At 42.9% G+C, this 20,286-nt stretch overlaps 3 protein-coding genes across 6 annotated transcripts; 2 read left to right on the top strand and 1 right to left on the bottom strand.

The window, feature by feature from the left end:
* Window positions 1-294: 294 nt before the first annotated feature.
* On the top strand, window positions 295-11,005 carry oga (O-GlcNAcase). 3 transcript variants are annotated; one of them, XM_057047256.1, is made up of 19 exons: window positions 295-751; window positions 1,111-1,162; window positions 1,245-1,342; window positions 1,471-1,601; window positions 1,693-1,864; window positions 1,946-2,044; window positions 2,327-2,611; window positions 2,679-2,837; window positions 3,069-3,172; window positions 3,330-3,572; window positions 3,660-3,863; window positions 4,219-4,393; window positions 5,729-5,782; window positions 7,083-7,168; window positions 8,120-8,224; window positions 8,403-8,491; window positions 8,574-8,766; window positions 8,915-9,074; window positions 9,159-11,005. In XM_057047256.1, exons 1-19 carry the CDS (start codon window positions 586-588, stop codon window positions 9,293-9,295), a joined length of 2,712 nt encoding a protein of 903 aa, XP_056903236.1. In that variant the 5' UTR covers window positions 295-585; the 3' UTR covers window positions 9,296-11,005. The 3 variants fall into 3 exon arrangements, with proteins under 3 accessions (XP_056903236.1, XP_056903234.1, XP_056903235.1); XM_057047254.1 differs by having other exon boundaries at window positions 296-751; window positions 2,982-3,172; XM_057047255.1 differs by lacking the exon at window positions 5,729-5,782 and having other exon boundaries at window positions 297-751; window positions 2,982-3,172.
* Window positions 11,006-11,178: 173 nt separating this feature from the next.
* npm3 (nucleophosmin/nucleoplasmin, 3) lies at window positions 11,179-13,364 on the top strand. Its single transcript, XM_057047407.1, has 5 exons — window positions 11,179-11,358; window positions 11,534-11,619; window positions 11,741-11,860; window positions 11,940-12,033; window positions 12,621-13,364. Exons 1-5 carry the CDS (start codon window positions 11,286-11,288, stop codon window positions 12,722-12,724), a joined length of 477 nt encoding a protein of 158 aa, XP_056903387.1. The 5' UTR covers window positions 11,179-11,285; the 3' UTR covers window positions 12,725-13,364.
* On the bottom strand, window positions 13,219-18,136 carry sufu (suppressor of fused homolog (Drosophila)). Of its 2 annotated transcripts, none has more exons than XM_057047317.1 (12): window positions 17,768-18,136; window positions 17,327-17,461; window positions 16,947-17,083; window positions 16,071-16,213; window positions 15,817-15,902; window positions 15,548-15,620; window positions 15,112-15,265; window positions 14,875-14,977; window positions 14,563-14,697; window positions 14,300-14,438; window positions 14,150-14,218; window positions 13,219-14,066 (listed from the first exon to the last, which is right to left on the bottom strand). In XM_057047317.1, exons 1-12 carry the CDS (start codon window positions 17,914-17,916, stop codon window positions 13,977-13,979), a joined length of 1,413 nt encoding a protein of 470 aa, XP_056903297.1. In that variant the 5' UTR covers window positions 17,917-18,136; the 3' UTR covers window positions 13,219-13,976. The 2 variants fall into 2 exon arrangements, with proteins under 2 accessions (XP_056903297.1, XP_056903295.1); XM_057047315.1 differs by having other exon boundaries at window positions 15,112-15,268; window positions 17,768-18,135.
* Window positions 18,137-20,286: the final 2,150 nt, after the last annotated feature.

Below are 20,286 nucleotides of genomic sequence, written 5' to 3'. Positions count from 1 at the left end.
CTTAGTTTCGATGCTACTCTCATGACAATAGTAAAACCTTTAAATAATTTTAAGCCTTTGTGGTTAGTTTAGGTCTTACTGAATGTGTATTCTATTGACTGCATATGCACTAGCGTTGGACGAAATCGCGGCATAAATTTAGCCAAGCTTTATAAAAATATTGAAGCGATAACGGGCCCGTTCTTATGCGCAGCGTGGTTAAAAAAGGGCCATCTATCTCTTTAAATCGGTGACATGTTGGCTGGTGATTGTCACGCAGATCCAGATCTGACTGGTTTGATCCGGTTTCGTGAGCATGCGCACTCGGTGTAAACAGGAAGAACGAACGAAAACTGGGGCAAATCTACTGTCGGGAGATGAACATGAAGCAGGAAAAAAACAACAGTCGTCGTATCCGTTAATATACAAAACAACATTTTTTTAAAAAGTCGCGTTGTTTAGAAGCAAATGCTAATCATTTAATCAGGTTTTTATTACCCACGACGGTTTGATCTTTTTCATTTGTCTGCTAAAGCGCGTTGAACAACCAGCAATACCTGATTTCAGTGGGTTATTTATTGGCGCTAGCAATACGATTTTTAAGCAATGGTTCAAAACGACAAGACGACGGAGGCTCCTCCATTAGGCGGTGAGCAGAGCCCCAACCCAGTCTCCGGAGAGGTTTGTGCCGAGGCCCCCGGCCCGGTGGAAGAGCCCGGCATTGCAGTCGAAACGACGGGCCTTAGAAAATTCACAAGTGGAGTCGTTGAAGGTAAGTTGCATCCAATAAAATACTTTCTTTCATAAGGCTCACGACAAACGATTGAACGGAGATATATATCGTCTTAGAAGTAGGTGGGTATTAATTTGACGCATTTAGTCAGTCGTTATCAGTCTGCTTACTACATATTTGGACAGTAACAATATTTAAGTGACGGCGTCAAAGAAGCCGAGTCACTACAAGTGCATCACAATTTCGATCTAGTGATCTACAGTCAAAGTTGTTAAACCTAAATTCGCTCACATGATAGCTAAAACGAGCTTAATTTAGCTAACATGTCAGCTAAATTAGCTTAGCAGTTATTGGCTCGTTTTGGACCAGAACACTGAAAATGCTATTTTCCACTGCAGGTTTTTACGGTCGCCCATGGACAATGGAGCAGAGAAAAGAGCTCTTCAGACGGTATGAGTAACCATGGACAGTATCTGTAACGTGGTTACGCGTTGTAAGGTGCTATAGTGACATTAAACATTGTATTAAACAGGCAACAGAAATGGGGACTGAACACATACCTTTATGCACCCAAAGATGATTACAAGCACAGGATGTTCTGGAGAGAGCTCTACTCAGTAGAGGAAGCAGGTGATTACAGTTACATTTCTTTGCACAATTTGTCTTGAGGCAGAACTACAAACCTAGAGGTGAAAACCTGTCTTCAGATAAGTCTTTATAATTGCACAGATTTGACTCTTTCCACATTTATCTTGTAGAGCAACTCATGACCTTAATTAGCGCCGCTAAAGAACATGCAATAGAGTTCATATATGCCATTTCTCCTGGACTGGACATAACCTTTTCCAATCAAAAAGAGGTATCTGCACTTAAGAGGAAGCTTGATCAGGTATTGAAACATTAGTGATTCTGTAAATGTGCATTGTATAATATACATCTTTCCATCTACTGTAATAACTATTTATTTCACCACTCCTCAGGTTACTCACTTTGGCTGTAAATCATTTGCCTTACTTTTTGATGACATTGATCACAACATGTGCCCAGCCGATAAAGAGGTGTTCAGCTCATTTGCGCAGGCTCAGGTTTCAATTACCAATGAGATCTACCAATACCTAGGAGAGCCAGAAACCTTCCTTTTCTGCCCAACAGGTACCTGTGAAGTGCATCAAAATCATTTGCATGTTTTCACAGCTTTTTCATGTAACCATGATTTCTGTTGTTCAAATCCAGAGTACTGTGGAACTCTTTGCTACCCAAATGTCGCTCAGTCTCCCTACCTCCGTACAGTAGGAGAAAAGCTACTGCCTGGTATTGATGTGCTGTGGACGGGTGAGTTTAAAACCACTTCCACCTCATGCCCCTTGTAAAAAAAATACCAAATTTTTACCCACATTATTATACTCTTAATGAGGAAACATGGGACAATTCTGAATATATTGCATGAGCTCTGGACACCAAACTTGGTTGAGATATTTTTAATATTATTCAAGAGAGCAAGGCCACGTTTTCTTTGTTCAGTAGAACAAATCTCTTATTCATAGCCTTATGCAAAATTGTTCCCATTAGTCGACTGTGTATCATAGTGAGAACTGTTTGTTTCCTTCTCTGTAGGACCAAAAGTGGTGTCCAAAGATATCTCAGTGGAGTCTATTGAGGAAGTATCAAAAATCCTGAGAAGAGCCCCTGTCATCTGGGACAACATTCATGCCAATGACTATGATCAGAAGAGACTGTTCTTGGGCCCATATAAGGGCCGCTCCACAGAGCTCATTCCAAGGCTGAAGGGAGTCCTCACCAACCCAAACTGTGAATTTGAGTCCAACTTTGTAGCGATCCACACTCTGGCCACCTGGTACAAATCTAATATGAACGGAGTACGCAAGGATGTGGTGATGAGTAAGTGTTAAAATTGCATACAAATACACTGTGTATGTCAGTCAATAATATTCTTTCCCTTTACCAGCTGATGGTGAGGACAGCACAGTGTCTATCCAGATTAAGTTAGAAAATGAGGGCAGCGATGAAGAATTGGAGACAGATATGCTCTATAGCCCACAGCTCGCTCTGAAGCTGGCCCTTACAGAATGGCTTGGGGAATTTTGTGTTCCTCGTCAATACAACAGTAAGCCAAGTATCATTCTATCACACCCTTCTTTAGAAATTGCTTCTGAAGAAGTTACATTTGAGCATAACTAATATTATTGATGCATTTATAATAATCATGCAATTTAACAACATAATACTGAAGCTCAACTTTTTATTTCAGGCAATCAGGTGTCTCAGGGTGGTATCAAAGGCACAGCCATTGATGTCTCATCCATGCCTCCTCCCTCTCTCTGCTCTTCCACAACAGTCACCACGGTATTCCAGCAGCCCATTATGTCTCCGGCCATACCGCCTCTCTGTCTGGATCAACTTCCACACCCTATGGCAAAAGTTCCTCAGGAGGAAGAGGAGGTAAGCTGAACAATAAAGTTCCATTTCCTCTCTACCGTGAATTAATTGGGACAATGCTCGTTATTTTTTTATTTGGCCTAAATAGTTTGCCAATTTTGGTAATGCATTACCTTCAGTTTATAGGTCATAGTTTTTAATCATTTTTATGTGTTTGCAGGTGGAAGTGGAGAAGAAGGACTCAGATGAAGAGCCCATGGAAATGGTGGTTGAGAAGATGACGGATGATCCTGAAGTGGAGAAGCACGTTGGTGTTATCCTAACTGAAAAAATGGCCGAGGACCTGAAGCCCATGGATTTAGACAAAGAGAATTTAGCAGAGTCAAAGTGCCCTGAAGAGATCCTTCAGGAGGACTCTGGGAGCGACATCGCCCCCATGCAGACAGATGACCAGGTCAAACAGGTGCATGAAACATTTGTCTCTTTCCTCCTCTGTATGTATGAAACAAAAATATAATGTTAAAATACCTTAAAAAACTTTATTTTTTAGGATATGTTTGTACCTGGGCCAGATGAAAAGCCTCTCTTCACAGCAGAACCAATCACAATTGAAGACTTGAACCTGTTGGCAGAGCTCTTTTATCTGCCTTATGAACACGGCAACAAGGCTGTGCAGATGCTGCGGGAGTTTAACTGGCTACGAGCTAACAGCAGCGTCGTCAGTGTCAACTGCAAGCGCAAGGAATCTGACAAGGTTGGTTGCTTTGGTTTAAAAATGGCTGTAAAAACAGAAAATAGGTTCTCCATTAACATTTGTCTGGAGTATGTGGTTGCTGGAAACAAAATGGTGGACATGTGTTATCATCTTTGTCCACTGGGTGGTGCAGTTTGTCAAGAAAGTTGTTATAGCGGGTAGTTGTGTCAACTACAGCTTCGCTGGCTTTAATATCTCAAAGAAAGCACAGGTTCTAATAGTACAATCTTGAAACTTAGCACCTGTATAAATTATTTTCACACATAATGTTAAAAGAAATAAGTGTGCTTCTCTTGAAATACCAAATAAAATCCATAAAATTTGAGTATTATGATTTAACTTTTTTTAAATACAGGCAGCAGAATGGCAAGCAAGAGCTGAGAAGTTTGAGGAGATGTGCTGTTCAGTCATCCAGATGTTTGCACGGCTATCGAATTCAGCCAACCGCACCATCCTCTACGACCTGTACCCCTATATCTGGGACATTAAGAGCATCATTTCTATGGTCAAGTCTTTTGTTCAGTGGTTAGGTATGTATGATTGGGACTGTAACACACTTCCTCTGTTGAGCATAAGCAATAATGAGTTTTTTATGCTTATTATTCTCAGAGACTCTGCTTAGTGGAAGAAGTGCACAAATAAGTCAGATATAAATTACAAAAAAAATTATCACTTAGCTGCATGGTTTATATTGTATTTCAATTAGATATTGGTTTATTGAACCAATTTACTGTGCAATTAAATGAATAATTTCTAGTTCAGAGTTTTTGGGCACCACCTTTAAAAAGGTGAAATGTAGTAGTGTCGCGTCCTACATGGAGACAGTTAATCAGTGAACCTAGAATAGGTCTCTTCAAGCTCTTAATAGTTAGAGTTGATCATTTGGTGTTTTCTTTTATTTTGTTCCACGCAATGAATGCTTTCTTTATTTACCAGACTAAATGCCACTTGCACTGGTTCCATCCTCATTTTTATTACGACTGGACCTGTGAAATCTAAATTTGTGGCAAACATCCCAGCAGGGTTATTGCTGCTTGCTGTGTCTCCAGAAACATCACCACTGCGTTCTCTCACAGACACACTTGCTTCCATCTCTCTGTCTCTGGGAAGGGCGAGACCCCCTCCTTCCTCCATGCCCTAGCGCGCTCGCGAGCTTGGAGAGCAAGTTGACTGACTGACTGTGGAAGGCCATTCTGATGCATAAAAACTGAATCTCAAATATGAGAATTGATCTATTTGATATGTGGATTCGAAGGATGGTTACAAGTTGTGGCCAAAATGGTGGATCTAAAATCATTTGCTCATACTCCATCATAGTGAACACTCCTCTCTCTCCTGTTCTCACTCTTTCTTCTTCTCTCTTTCTCACTTCTCTTTTCAAATCCTAATCTTCCAAATAGTACACTGTGATGCAGAATGAGTGAAAATCTGCCCCCTGAGAACCATTCCATCTCTTTTGGGGTGTTTTTTTCAATAGTCTGAAGCACCAGCATGGCCCGTAGGTTACGTTGTAACCCAGTTTCATTCACAGGTTTCTCCCCTGTCCAGCTGGTAAAGCTGAGGATTCTAGTACACAGCAGGCAGCATCTCCATGCTGGCAAAGCCACACCTGAATTCACACTCGCAATTCCCAGAAAGTGACTTGTCTCTGAAACATCTTTGAGAGTGTTGTCCTCCGTTACCCCTAAATTTGATATCCTGAGGTGCCTAAACATCGACTTCTGTCGTATCTACTCAATTGGCTCCTTGTTTTACTGTGAACAGAAGCTGTGCAGCTGGCACCTAGTCACAACCTCCATGGTTATTGCTCTGAGAACACTTACTAATGACTATTTTCTATTGTTTTCTCCCTTCGCTGTGTACAGATGGAAGAATCCACAGTACAAGTTTCTACTGCTATTGGATCGACAGTGGCCGATGTATGCAGTGTTGGCGTTGTCTTTTTCCTCTGTTCGTGTTTAAACAAATTTGTCGTTCTTTTGTAAAGTAGATTTCTAAATTTTTAAATGGATTTGGAGGAAAGGAAGCAGTCTTCCGGATGAAGTCACATTTTGCGCAGCGATATAGCTTTGAAACGATAACTTCCAAATTTCTCCTTGGCAGCAACACTCTAACTTGTTTTTTTGTTTGTTTTTATCAGTAGGGTAATAAAATGGCCCAGACTAGCCGGATGCACCTACTAAAGGGAACTGGCCCTTGCTTATTCCATCCTCTGAACTTTAACCAATCACAAATATCTTTTTCAGTGTGTAGCAATGACAAATGTGCTGAATTTTGGCATTCAGAATTTTGAGGGCTTTGGGGGCTTTTTAAAATTTGAATATGAGAGTTTGGAGTTCCTCCCGTGGGTGCATCTGTTTGCTGTCTTGGGTTGGTTAATCAAAGGAATTTTAGGTTTCAGGGCGAGGTATCCTTTCCACGCGCTGCAATTGTCTAGTCACATGATAAAGCTGTTCATCAACCAGCTAGTCTGCTAGCGCCAGTGCTACTGTTTTTAGAATCGGGGTCCCTTTGAGCTTTAGCTGTAATGTATGGCTCTCCTTATACTTTATACCTGCGGTTGAATTTCATCGGTGGTCCATCTGTTCTGAGTTGAAAGGCCATTGTTTTTGGGAGGTGTTGATGCGGAGGCGTTTTATCCTCCTGGTTTGATGACTCCGTTCCCTGTCATGTGACGAGGCAGACGAGAGAATGTGACTTCACACGGGAGTCTTCGTGGGGTGATGGTAGCTGAAGCTTACTTTGTAGCTGGTTGGAGATTTGTGTTGCAGCTTAAGTTGTCTCTCAACAGAATGGTACCCGAGTCCATCGTCTCTTGTCCTTTTGAGAACATGTGCCTTTCTACTGCATGATGTGACTAATTTTGGAGTCTATAATACGTTTTGAACCAGATTGATATTGAGAGTTTATGCTGTGGAGCACAAAACCTTTTTGAATAATGATTAAAAAGCGAGACTCTAGTAACAGATTTCTTCTTGCAAACATGTAAGCTTTAGTTGCTTGAGCCCCGTTTATATTAGAAAATCGACCGTAAGCGTATAATGACTATATCCTAAGTTGAGTCCTTTTGTGTTTTGATTAGTGGGGAATCATTTATCAATATGACGTATGCCATTAGATACATATGACTCCCTTCTTCCATATCTCCCCACCTGCTTTATCTGTGTCAGAGAGCCCCATCCTTTGGTAACAATGTCCGCTTGGCTCTGCTCCTAACAGGGTGTCGTAGTCAGTCCTCAGCACAATTCCTTAAAGGAGACCAAGAGCCCTGGGCCTTTAGGGGAGGTCTAGCAGGAGAGTTCCAGGTATTCTGATGCACTAAATCTACAGCGATCAAAATGAAAAACAAAATGTCATTGGTAAAGAAGACAAATGGTACATTAGGTAAAGGGGGCTTTGGTCTGGCAAAGGTCAGCTGATTGTCGTGTGCTAGATGTCACAACATCCAGTTTCCCAGGATGCACATGTCTTGTTATTAGTTTGAGACATTGAAGGGACAATTGGTGAATCCCCAGCTTGAAACACCAGCTTAGAGCCAGTTTTGGCAAAGCAGTGACTGATTAATTTGAATTTCTTTCAGCAACTGCCCAAGGAGATGCTGCTTTTCCCTAGCGCATGCAGCGCACGCGAGCACGGCTAGGCTTTCATGACGTCTTATTTCTTTGCAGGGAAGCACAGTGCACTAATTGCCAAGCCTTTGCAAGCGCAAGCGTTGCAGCACAAGCGTATGTTGTGAGAAAACTCCATGATCAAAGACACCTGTCAAGCCAGAAAGAAGAAAAACAATACTCATGATGGCAATTGACATAAAATGACTAAGTTAGCTCGTGTTTATTGGTCAACTGGTAGTTTTTTTCCTGGAGTTCTCTCTGTCTCTGCGCACGCATCACTTTTCTCAACAGGAGCGCAGCGATATGTGGCAAAGGGGGGAAAAAAAGCATCTCCTTCAGCCAGTAAAGCCTTAGTCAGACCAAACCACGACCCTTTTTTGTAACATTTGGAAATGCGTGTGGCTTTGTTGTGGTATGTTCCTTTGTCAATAATGTAAAAATGAGACTGTTGCCAGTGTTGACTGCTGTCAGATCAATAAGGAAAGTAGTTTACCAGTTCTACTATTAGTATTAAGAGCTTTAAATTCAGAAAAACTCTCTTCGCTGTTTCCTTTTGGTTTGATAGTGGTTAAGTGTAGCAAATACACAGCCAGCAGGAAACAGCCTGGTCTCAGTGAAACTGATCGCTCTTCTCGATGCCCACAGAGATTGTTGCCAATAGACGGAGCAAACGATCTTTTCTACCAACCTCCACCTTCAATGCCAACATCCAAACTCTATTCCATAAGACCTTACTTTCCCAAAGATGAGGTGAGATATGCTCATTGTTGCCCAGTGGTTTGTACTGGATGGTGCTCTGCTTTACTGGTCCTCAGGCTGCTGCATATTTGTGCTGAACGCTGCCGTTGTTTTTGTCTTCACTGTTTTCTGTAGCTGTACACATCTATTACTGTCCCCCACAGTAACAACAGTTGGTCTCTGATTGCAGGCGGCTGTTTATAAAATCTGTAAAGAAATGTACTGTGAGGGAATGGAGGATATACCTGTTGTTGAAGAACCTGACCTCATCGGTGACAGGTAAAACACTCTTCAGTCTGGTCCTGATCTGGAATGGACCACTGTGGTTTCCTGCTTAGCGCTTGACTGCTGTTGTCCACAGGTTAGTGGGAGGTCTGCTGACACTGAGTTCAGAGTACGGCTTTGTGCTTGAGGATGAGGAGGGGATCTGTGGCTACGCCCTGGGCACAGTGGATGTCAAGCCATTCATCAAAAAATGTCAGATGAACTGGATTCCTTTCATGCAGGAGAAATACAACAAGCCTGATGATCAGAAGGATCTCACCGAGGCAGAGGTGGGTCCACCCTGCAGTTGATTACATCATCACGATTATTTTTGGTGTAGTTAGACAATAGACAGCATCTAATACCAGGATGTGTGAGGTAAATGTCTTTCCACTAAATATGAATATTTAGAGTCGCTTTTCTAAAAAATCCTTATAGAAGATGATGCTGAGTTTCCATGAAGAGGAGGAAGGACTTCCAGAATCTTTCCTCTCCAAATTCCCCTCGCTCATCAAGGTTGACATTCACGCCAAGGTCACAGACCCAAGTGTGGCCAAAAGCATGATGGGATGTCTCCTGTCTTCTCTCAAGGCCAACGGTGAGTGACAGCAGTCTGACGGTAACCTAACAGATTCAATAAACCCAACATGTTCAAGATGACTTTTTTTTTTTCCACTTTCAGGGTCTCTGGGTGCCTTCTGTAAGGTTCATCAGGCTGATAAGAGAATGTTGGACTTCTATGGTAAACTGGGATGTTTTGAAGTGGCCAAAATGGAGGGCTTTCCCAAGGATTTTATCATAATGGGACGCAGTCTGTGAAGAAGGACCGTGCTACAGTAACCAGTGGGGGTGTTTACTGTCTTGATAAGGATTTTTGTACTTTGTTACTCATCGGGCCACATCGTGGACCCTTTGATCCAGTACGTTCATGCATAGAGGTACAGTCATCACAGATGTGCTGTGCTGCTCCCTCATATTAGCCCATCTAGAATCAAGACCCACAGGGAAGAGTTACACCCCAGCTTGGGTGTCCCGCATCCCATTCATATAGGAGGTTGTAACTCAACCTACAGGCTCATTCTGTTCCGGTCCAATACACGGATTCTGCCTGCATGTCTGAGCACAAAGTGCGTATCTGAAAAGGATGCAGAGCGAAGAGTAAAAAAGAGAGAGCCCTGTCCAGGGTTCCTCTTGTGATCACCTCATCCTGCTTTTCCAGGTTGTCAAGTGCTACATGAGAGCTTTTCCTGACCAAATAAACGACAACACCACAGCAACATGTGAGAAACACGAGAAGAAATGTGAAAGATGTCTGTACATATCCGGAGGAAAATGTAGCTTTGGGGGTTCGGAAGTCAGACTTAAAAGGAGACAACTTTCTAGAGGCTGAAAGTCTCACAAGTATATACCTGAGTTTCTGTTCAAGAATGCAGGACAAACCATCGGTTTACAAACATGGCCCACAGCCTATTTTTGTTCACCTTTTTTGCTTGTTGCCATTTTCTTTTACATATATATTTTTTGTTCTCCCTTTATTTAGGGGGTATTTTTTTCCTCTATGATGCCTTTTTGGTTCATTGCCTTCTGGTTTTGGCTTCATATAACATCAGACAACTTATTTGCGTACACTCAATTTGACATTAGGTTTATTGCTTGTTTTCCGCTCCAGAAAATTACAAAACATTAAGTCATTGACTGATCAGAGTCTCAGAAACCTGCAATAGCAATGCATTTGTCTGCTATAGATCCAATCAGTAAAAACCTACCAAGACTTGGCATCTCATACCAGGCAGTGGTCTTCATTATTGATTTGAGACGTGGCTCGGACTAGGACTGTTCTAAAAATAACCCTTATGCTTCACCACTATTAGATACTCATCTAAGTTTGCTTCTGCCGTATTTTTCAGCTTGTGACGCGGCGTCTTTTCAAATGAATGTCTTATAAGTTGAGCCTTGGTGTCACCACAGTGACTCCTACACTGCTGAATTACAGCTCTTCATTTTTTTTAGGTTCTCCTCGGTCTATTGAATGTTAATTGTATATACTTAACATTAGGAAGCTTGCTTATGCTGTTCAAAATGTGCATGAGGAGTTTGGATTGCTTTGAGAGTAATGTTACACATACGAGGTTTGAACCATGAGCACAATACTGTAAATGTTTGGCTGTAATCAGTGTTTATTATTTTTTGTATGATATGTGCGGCCATCTTATGTTCCCTCTCTACTATGGCCTCATTACGCTGTCTTACGCTGAGCTCTTATCTTGTCTGGTTGTAATTCCGCTATGTTTGAAAACTCCCCTACACAACCACCGGTTTTTACATGTATGGCATTTTATCGGTGTCCCGAACCAACAGGGTTCAATACAAATGGGCTGTGACTGAGAACGGGCTCCAATTATGCAGAGGGGTGATTGAACAGGATTTTTTTTTTTTTTCTGGAGGGGAGGAGGAATCATGCAATTAACCGTTTACTATGTAGATTTGTATGTAAGATAAGGCTACAAAGTAATAAATCATTATAATTTACATTGTCTTCATCCGTTATTGAGTCCTTGCATGAATATTTTATTTTAAACTAATAACCCTATGTGGGGGGGGGGGGGGGTTCTATCTGAAAAACAGATAATTTTGATTGTAATTTCATTTTTTTAATCGAAAATCGATCAGTATTTGCGTTATTTATTAACTATCGGCGCATGGTGATGACGTAAAATGACGTATATAGTCTGCGACCTGCTTGTTTCTTCGTTTGACGGGTTCATTTGCCTCCGGATAACATCAAACCGAGATTTAGTTGTCCAACAGAATGTTTTTCCAGGATGAAGAATCGTCGGAAATCGGGCGGCCAGCTCAAACAAAGTTGGAGAGCTTCCTGTTCAGTAAGATCAATTTAAACATTCTATCGCTCCGCCACTGGTGGCTCACACGTGGGGCTCTTCTATGATGGTCCCACAGTGAAGATCCCGCTTTGGTATTTTTTAAAATCCCCTGATCTTTGTTTATTTGTGTTCATAAAATCGTGAATTTAGGTTTTTCTGTGTTTCTATATTCCAGGCTGTGAACTGTCCTCTAAAGTGCCTTTCTACACTTTCCAAGGAGATGAGGAGGAGGACCTGGAGCATTTCCTTGAGCTCAGAACAGTATGTACATTTACTGTAACTGTCGAGTTTTCAAAAGAGCATTCGCTGCATCGTGTCTGTCAAACTACCGACGCATTTAGGCTACACGCAGCGTAGAAAGATGTTTGATGCTGTTTTGTAGATTTGCCTGGGAGAAGGAGCAAAGGAGGAGAGTAATGTTGTGGAGGTGACGGCCATGAACCACCAGGGAAAGACCATTTCAGTGCCAATCGCCAACCTTCATGTCAGCTGTCTGCCTATGGTACCAACACCCGTTTTTTTTTTTTTTTTTTTTTAACTTGCTTGTTTAAAGGTGATTTTAATGTATCCCCATCCTCCAGGTGAGTCTGGGAGAGTTTGAGCTGAAAGCCCCTGTGACCATAAGGCTGAAGGCTGGGGTAGGACCAGTTAGTGTCAGCGGGTTGCACCTCATAGGTAAGGAACACTGCTGTCTCACACCACCAGTCAAAGGCTCAGACACACCTTGTCAGTTAATGGTTTTCCACTGAAGGCATCAAAATTGTGAATGAACATGTTTGGAATTCAAAAATAAACAATATAGTCAGCAGTTACTCAAAGATTCATGATGTAGTCCCCTCAAATGGGCTTCCAACAGTTGGGACGGCATTCCCAGGGGTGCTGAGCACTTGGGAGCCCTTTGGCCTTTACTCTGGGGGTCAGGTAGCTGCGGAGGCCTCGTCGTCTGACGCAGCGCTCCATCCCTCCTGCTCGGGTGGCTCTGACACAACCTGGCGGCATGTTTGGGATCATTTTCCAGCTGAAAAATGAACGCTGGTCCAACTGGGTGGGACGGAATGTTGCTGCTGTGGTAGCCGGGCTGGGTCCTTTGAACTCTTTGGGGCCTTCGGTACATTTCGGCAATATTAACTGATGAAAGAATAGTGGGGTGTGTCCAAACTTCACTGGTAATTTACATTAGATCTTTCTTAATATTAGGAAAAGATAAACACCTGCCATTTTATAAAGAAATGACCCTGAAATAAAGGATGCGTCTCATGCAGCTTCACAGGCTGAAGACTCGGACATGTCCGACGAGGACGAAGCTGATGAGGAAGACGAGGAGATCAGCCCCATTAAACCAGCAAAGAAGAAACAGAAGCAGTGAGCAGAGGAAGTCCGCCGGTGGCCGTAGGGAGCGGCTCGCTGACATTTTTATGGAAGACAACTTTTTGTACCAGACAGAGGTTTCACACATGGAGTTCTTGGTCCACTCGGCATTGGATGATGTTGTGATGCGAAACGTCATGAGACGCCGATGCTCCGTCACCCAAAAATGTGTTCAGCCGCCACTTGATAACGAATTTGCTTCAAGCGGTTCTTGGAAAGTGGACTCAAGGTGTGTTTGTGTGTTCCAAATGGGATGTTTCTGACACTTGTTCTCCATTATCGCGGTTTTCTTGATCCATATTAAAAAAAAAATGTGAATTTTCTACCTGGATGCAAAGTAAAATTTGTTTTTTTGGTTTACTAATCTCACTTATCACAAGTATGAAAGGATTTTTAATCAATTATCCCCTTTTTGAAGATCTGTCCAGAGCTCGAATCATCACTACTCGTGCAACCAATTTTTTCTGCTCCCTCTTTAAACAGAACAATCAGTTTTCTGTGTAAATAACTACACTTTTTAATGCACTTGGGATTACAATCAGGCAGTTCAATAAAATAGAAAATACCATGAACCATAGCTAAACTTTACATTTGTCACGCTGAATAAAAAAGGAAAATAAAAAGCCGTCACAGTAAAATCCTGCAATTGTTTTCTTGAGTGTTAAATTGGAATGCAATCGCACCTTAAAAAAAAAAAAAGCAGCGCTTTGATGCAGAGATCAAAGCAGCTGTAGGCAGCATCAAGAGCCAAGAGAGACTCTTCAGTCCTTAAGACTCAAGGCACAGATTTCCCAACAGGTCCTTTCGATGCCAAATACACATTTGTGGTATTTGGATATGATGCACAGGAGTAACGATGTGAAGCGAGGAGTCTCAACAACGCAGACTTTGGAAAGATGACAAACATAAAATGTCCAGCATTTCCACAGAACAGACATGATGGGACGAAGAGGGTCATTGTTGGACATCTGTCTTTTTTAAGGTCAATGGAATAAATTAAAATGAGCAATAAGCCAGTTATTGGGTCATTTCTCAAACATGGTACGTGTCGAGCATACGTGACGGTGCTGAATATTCACGCTGATCATCTACTGGGTTGTTTAGCCAAACGAAGCCTTCAGAGCCTCAGAACGCAGTAACGGCCATCATCTTGAGTGAAAAGGTCTCCTGCTCTCCATCATGGGGGCAACCAGTCTGCGTTCTGACAGGGTCCAGAGATGTGTGGTTGAGCTAGAGAGAGATTCCACATCTCACTGAAGAGGATTATCAAACACAGAGTCTGGTAGTACAGAAATCTTCAGCTTCTTTTCTGGCCAACTGTACTCCTTTGGTAATTTGGTCTGCAAAGAGAGAAGGCAAACAGCTAAAACATATAAGCGATCGCCCAGAAACGCAGCAAAAGTGCAAAACCTTTACCCCTCACCTCATCACGAGTGCCGAGTTCCTGTATATCCCCAAGCATCTGCTCCACAAACTCTTCAGTCAAGAGGATCTTTGCAGACGACGCGTTATTAGACACGTAAAAAAGACCAGCAGCAGCCTGAAGCCGAGGCGTGTGCTATAAAATCAATACCTGAAGCCAGGGCCCGTGGGCTGCATACGGGTGCTCCTCGGTGGCAAAGGCTCCTTCAACCCCCGATGACACGAAGGTGATAGCTGTGTCTCCGTGGATACTTTTGTAAGTGAAGTGTCTCCCGTGGAGCAACCGTCCCCTGGAGACAAACCCAACAGACTTGCATCAATCTACCCTGGAGGAGGAGCTCAGGGAGCGACTACAGATGTTGCTGCTCTGACTGAGCTACTCAGGAACTCGTTTCTATGATAAAGGCCGGGTACCGCAGGCAGAGGGGCAGCAGGGTGCCAGACTCTTGGTTAAATTTCAAATGGACGCTCTCCAACTGCCGTGTTCGCACCAGCTCGTGAGGAATAATGGCCGCCGAACTCTCGCTCTCCAAACTGTCCTTCCGACTCCTGAGAAACAAAGAAAGGGTCAAGGAAAATGGGACGTGCCAGAAGAAGCAACGTCATCGGTGCCGTTTGCTTTCATACGAGTGACAAATGCAAAACAATTGTGAAGACAGCGCGAAAGTGTGATTTCCTGTATCACCGTTGCCATTGGAGACGACGTCGCGCAGCTCTGGAACTTACTGAGGTCTCTCCTGAATCTGCCTCTGGCTGCTGATGGGGGGGAGCGTTGCTTTGGTGTTGAACTCTAGCCCTTTTTTCAGGGTCTCCCGGATCTGCTCTGTGTCTGTCAACGCACACAAACCAAACCATGAAATTACACCATCGCGCACAACCTGCACCAGGAAACCCGAGCGGCGGTGTAGGCAATGGTGGGGAACTCCCGGTTCCAACAACAGAGCTGACTGGGACGTTCCGCACCTTTTTCCGAAAGCCTCCGTGGCTGCGAGCCTATGCAGATTGAGCGGCTGTCCTCCTCGTCCTCCGGTGGACGACTCAGATCGTCCCACACACACTTGGCGCTGACCCCACTCAGGTTGGAGCCCTCCGTCTCAATGCCCTGGTCCACTCGCTCCTGCTTAGATGAGCAAGAAATATATGCAATCATCAACACTAGTTCGAGTGAGGACGCGTTGTGGAAAAACAAGCAAAGGCTGCTGAAAAAGCCCAAAGGGGGGCACTAAACACGAGATAAAAATCAATAATTCAGCACTAATTTCCATTTTATGTCTCTGTAGGAGACAGCAGTTTTTCCTGGTACCGATGACCACGAGTGGCTAAACTTGTAACTAATGAATATCCGGAAAAAACACAATATTTTATTTTATTTTATATGCAGGCGTCATTAAAGCCTTACTTGTAGATGTGGATCAATGTCAAAGATGGTCTCTCCTCTCCTCATATCAGTGATAAGCCAGGGGCCCCCAGCCCTGTGCACACAACAACCACCGACTTCATCCCCAGTTAAAAATCAGCACGATGAATCAAACAAAGCAGAGCACAACTGAACTGGACGGGTGCGACTAATGAACTCAGATGACGATCATACGTGAACAAAAATAATTATTTGAAAGCATCGCTTGTTATATTCAGCGGTTCCGTTCACGGACGCACGGCTGTACTCACACTCTGACTCCACGCATCAGCTCCAGAATACCCTGCCCGTTCCACTGTTGCGCCGCCTGCAGCTCCTCTGTACACACACCAACAATCTACAGGACACCGTGATGAATTTGACACATGGACTGCATTCGTGTTTTTAACTTTACACATTTAAGCCACGCTCGTGCGTGAAACATGTATGGGCTGAACAAAACAATGTCCTGAATAATCTTAATCTTCTGGGGTGGTGCTGTGTTAAAAGACATGTTGGAGCTCACCTGAAGAAAGGCCACTGTGCCAAATGGCGTTTGAATTGGCTGCATTTGAGGGTCCTCGGTGAGCAACATATGCTGGATACGAGACTCGCTGTTGTCGAGTGGACTGTGCCACGACACGTGGTCGCCGCTACAAAACGTGTTTTCTATTAAAAAAAAAATCCCAGTTTGTATTCATTTTTAAAAAATCCTAAATATGTGTTAAGTGTTCCTTCTTTCTTTGTTCAAAAGGAAAATCGTGCAAGGAAAATATGAAAAAACCACTTTATTTCATATTTAATCCTGCTGGGAAGGTCAGATGAGGACAGCCTGCACTTATTTAAAAGGAAACACAGGGTGAAGATGGCCCAGAGTCAGCATTCATTTAACTCACTAACACGGCCCACCCAAGAGCAAATTGACCACAGCTGGAAGACAGAATGCAGAAAATACCTTTTCTAAACTCCAACGGTGCCTCTCCTAGACACCCTCTCAATCTCTCTCAGCAGTCTTTACCTATTCAACTTGAAATAGGTTGCATGTTCACAACCTAAGCTAACAGTAGTTTCAGGTAAAGAGGAGACAGGAAGACACATTATCCTGATCAGTGTTTGTCCTCCTCTTTAAAAGATGGCTGGGTAGAAGAAACCAAAAATTGGCTCAATAAAATCCCTCACAGGTAAATCATCTACTAGTCTAGTAACCAAGTGTGACTAAAGGAAACGCAAATCATTGCTAATTAACAGAGCTTTTATCAGTGACAGAAGCCGTACAGAGCTGTGAAATCACCACACTCAGTGTGTCAGGTTTAAACTTTCATTACTTCACACAGATTAACAGTTGCATTTACTCTTAAAATGCTTCATTGTCAACAACAGCAATCCTGAAACTGAATCTTACCAGACTGGAATACGTAACGAGCCAACCCTTGCATGAGTTCAGCGGGCCAGGTCGGTGGTGCCGTCTCTCCAGCCTCTCTTTTTAATCTAAAAGTCAGCTCAAAGCCAAAGCCGCTTGGTCCATCAGATCCTGTAAATCTGACACGCAAACGAACACACACAGTGGGACACTTGAAGCTTTGTTCCTTTGTGACACATGCATGAGCATTGAGAAAATGACAATGATTGTTATGATTTCCAAAAAGGATCATTTTGCGGCGTGCACGTCAGCAGGGTGGCGACACTCAAGTGGAAAGAGACAATGCAAAATCCAGCTCAGAAATCGAGTATTGTCATTTTCTCAACTCCCATGAAAACAAAGATTCGCCTTTGTGTACTTACTCATGAACCCTGTTATCTCCATACAGATCACTCAGTCCAAAACTGACATAATGCCAGTGTTCTTGGACGTCCTGGGATGGACAGCCGACATTCCTATACATGCTGATATAGTCTAACGGGTCTGGCCCCCCTAACCTGTGGAAAGTAAAGAAAAATGTCCACATTAAAGTGACGTTTTCAATCAACTCGTCAGTAAATCTGCAGAACAAACTTCGCCAGGTGCGTAAACCTCTGTCTCAGAGCAGTTTATCATCGTTAATTCACTGGTATCGTGTGTCTGAGCAAGCAAAATACTGTAAGCATGTATGGAAAATATGCATTATTGATGTAAAAAGCCCAAAGGGTTAGCTTAGCCTAGGCTAGCTACTGGTTAGCCATTGGCTAACGAAATCAGCGCCTTAGGGAATTGTCGGGATGGCAACACAGAAGCGGGGTACTTACCAATATTTAACAATAGCAGTGACTTGCAGGGGATTCGCTTGCTCGGGGTAAAGTCTCCTACATTCCGCATAGATAGCCTGCAGTCCGGGGGGAAACAGCGGTGAAAGCCCATGGGCTTGAGCACCACTGCTAGGCCGTACCTCATCCATGGCAAAGGTTAGAAGAAACCTTTATTTCTCCTTAAAACAAGGTGTGGGGGTATTTTCTTCTACCTACCCCCAGTCCAACGACACTGGGCTAACCCTAAATCATAAGAGCGTGACAGAGTTAATATTTCTCGAGGAAATAAACGTAAAACTCCAACTGCTGTTCCACAGTCAGCGGAACAGCCTGTTGCTCATCCTTTACACTACTCCACAAATCTCGACCACCCATTGGTCGGCTAACGGCGTGACGTCTATGATTGACAGCGCCAACTGGCCAATGAGGACCCGTATTGGACGTATCGCGAACGCCCCCGGAATTCACATCTGTAATAAATTCAACCAAGCTTGATGGAAACAAGTCAGTGCTTTTGTCTTCAAATTCAGAATTAGGATTATTTAACCTTCCTCATTTTTTAAAGGATTCTTTGCGATATAAAGTCTGCTTAGTTAAACCTAATTTTTAGAACTGGATTTGAGAGACTGACTAGCTGTAATATTCTTTATTAATACCATGCCCTGTTTTATTGGGTTATATATTATGGAGGCTGCAAACTGAATCACTAACATCTGGCCCATCCTATTCTGCCTTAATAGATGACTAGAGCTAAATTTGATTTCCTTGTTGAACTGTTATATTAATCAGTAATCAGCAGTGGAGATTTTTCTGAATTCCTTGAATAAAAACTAATAATTACACAGTTGCCTCATTTACAGTATAAAACTACAATATGGGAGTGGACCAGCTCTAAATGTAGATTTTTGCCAGTTCTATCGGGTTTCCTGTTGTACAATAATAATCAGTGACATTCCTGAACTGTTCATATTAGATTTGTTGGCTTTGCCCCCTTAGACAGGTGCTTCCTTCTGGTAGAACTGGGGAGGATGTCAGGGAGTTAATGGTTGTCATGGGAGGTTTTAGACAGTGGATGACACATTCTGGAATTTCATTACGTGGCACCAGTTTTATGGGTAAATTTCTCTCCTTGAATGTGGTCACTGACTGAAAGTAATATTAGAGTCACAAAGGAAAATAACTGTTAGTTGTTAATAACTTTATTAAAAACACACGTTATAACAAGTTGCTTCATTTTGACTTTTATTTAAGTGCACATGAACAATATATTCATCATTTTTGACAAACATTTCAGGTGACATGCTGTGAATTCACAATAAACAGCTGGGTTTTCTGTGTGATTAGGGTCGACTGGACAGTACCGAGCCAAAAGAACTGAGCCCATAGATGAAGCATACAAATGTCACCATCTATGGAATTCAGTTCTCATGGCGGAGCACTCTAGAAAATTCAGCCGGATGTTTCCACGCAAACACTGCAAGTTTCATCTGGGTTAACGCAGAACATTTTAGCAAACTGAACAGAATAAAAACAACATTGAATTATTATTGTTACATATGGGTTTATTGAATACATAGAGCCTTGGGAACGTACAGTAAAGCACCGAAAACAAGAAAATAGAAACCTCCCAAAACCGCCCCTGTTTCTCAAGAACTCTGCAATGCTCATATCATTTTTTTCCCCATTGGAAAATGAAGTGATGCATCACTACAGTGGAAGCACAAGTCACAACAGCCATGAATCATTCACGTCCTTCAGAAACCACCAGCCGCTTATGAGGCAGCTCACATAAGTCAAATAAAACCAAAGTGGAAAACAACCATCCTGGTTGAGATTCTGACCTAATGGATGGGATTCTGTGGTTTGACGAGCCCATGGGTGGCTCTGAGGTCATCTGAGGAAACCCTTTGGCCCCAGGAGTCCTGGTCAAAAGTGTTGCTGCGACTGCTGGGCTGATTTAAACACCAGTCACGGCAATAACGCATGAAACATGAATAAAGTGACTTATCAGTTAGTGTTACACACCAGGAAAAGAATTTCGGGACTATTTGATTACCCTCAACCCTCCCAAGCAGGTTTGCCATTAAACTGCCTGTGTTATTTCAGAGGAGCACTTCCTGCATCACAACCCCCCCCAGTTTATTCAAGGCCTGGATTTAATATTGACACAGATGGTAGAGTGAATGTTATCCTGGTCTCTACCAGCATTCTTTTAGAATGTGTGTCATCGGTGAACTTACTGAGGGAGGCCACACCTGAACACGTACGGGAAACTTTTCTGGCTGTTGAGTTGGGAAACAGCCAGTTCTGCAGCAGATAAGACAACCCATTTAAAACAGGGGGACCGAGCCTTTTCAACCCCTGATAAAGACCACACTGCTTCAACAGCTGAAAGTTCCCAACGCTCTAGATTTCTATAAGAACATATGAAACTGGGATGGAAATGTGAACCACATACAGTCAAAATGTAACCAGATTACATCTATACTCACCCCTGACATTTACTGAATGTGCGCCCG

This window comes from Takifugu flavidus, chromosome 11, assembly GCF_003711565.1.
Source record: "Takifugu flavidus isolate HTHZ2018 chromosome 11, ASM371156v2, whole genome shotgun sequence".
Classification (NCBI taxonomy): domain Eukaryota; kingdom Metazoa; phylum Chordata; class Actinopteri; order Tetraodontiformes; family Tetraodontidae; genus Takifugu; species Takifugu flavidus.
Note: the sequence above shows the minus strand (reverse complement) of the source record. Positions and strands in the feature narration are given on the sequence as shown.

Bases quoted from the DNA above. Each gene is read 5' to 3' on its own strand.
- npm3 (XM_057047407.1), top strand. From the start codon at position 11,286: ATGTTTTTCCAGGATGAAGAATCGTCGGAAATCGGGCGGCCAGCTCAA. The intron at 11,359-11,533 runs GTAAGATCAATT...TCTATATTCCAG, and splicing joins GTTGGAGAGCTTCCTGTTCA to GCTGTGAACTGTCCTCTAAA. The intron at 12,034-12,620 runs GTAAGGAACACT...CGTCTCATGCAG, and splicing joins CAGCGGGTTGCACCTCATAG to CTTCACAGGCTGAAGACTCG.
- oga (XM_057047254.1), top strand. From the start codon at position 586: ATGGTTCAAAACGACAAGACGACGGAGGCTCCTCCATTAGGCGGTGAG. The intron at 3,173-3,329 runs GTAAGCTGAACA...ATGTGTTTGCAG, and splicing joins TTCCTCAGGAGGAAGAGGAG to GTGGAAGTGGAGAAGAAGGA. The intron at 7,169-8,119 runs GTATTCTGATGC...CGATGCCCACAG, and splicing joins GTCTAGCAGGAGAGTTCCAG to AGATTGTTGCCAATAGACGG.
- sufu (XM_057047315.1), bottom strand. From the start codon at position 17,916: ATGGATGAGGTACGGCCTAGCAGTGGTGCTCAAGCCCATGGGCTTTCA. The intron at 15,269-15,547 runs GTAAGGCTTTAA...TGCTCATCTAAG, and splicing joins ACATTGATCCACATCTACAA to CAGGAGCGAGTGGACCAGGG. The intron at 14,439-14,562 runs GTACCCGGCCTT...GTTTGTCTCCAG, and splicing joins CTGCTGCCCCTCTGCCTGCG to GGGACGGTTGCTCCACGGGA.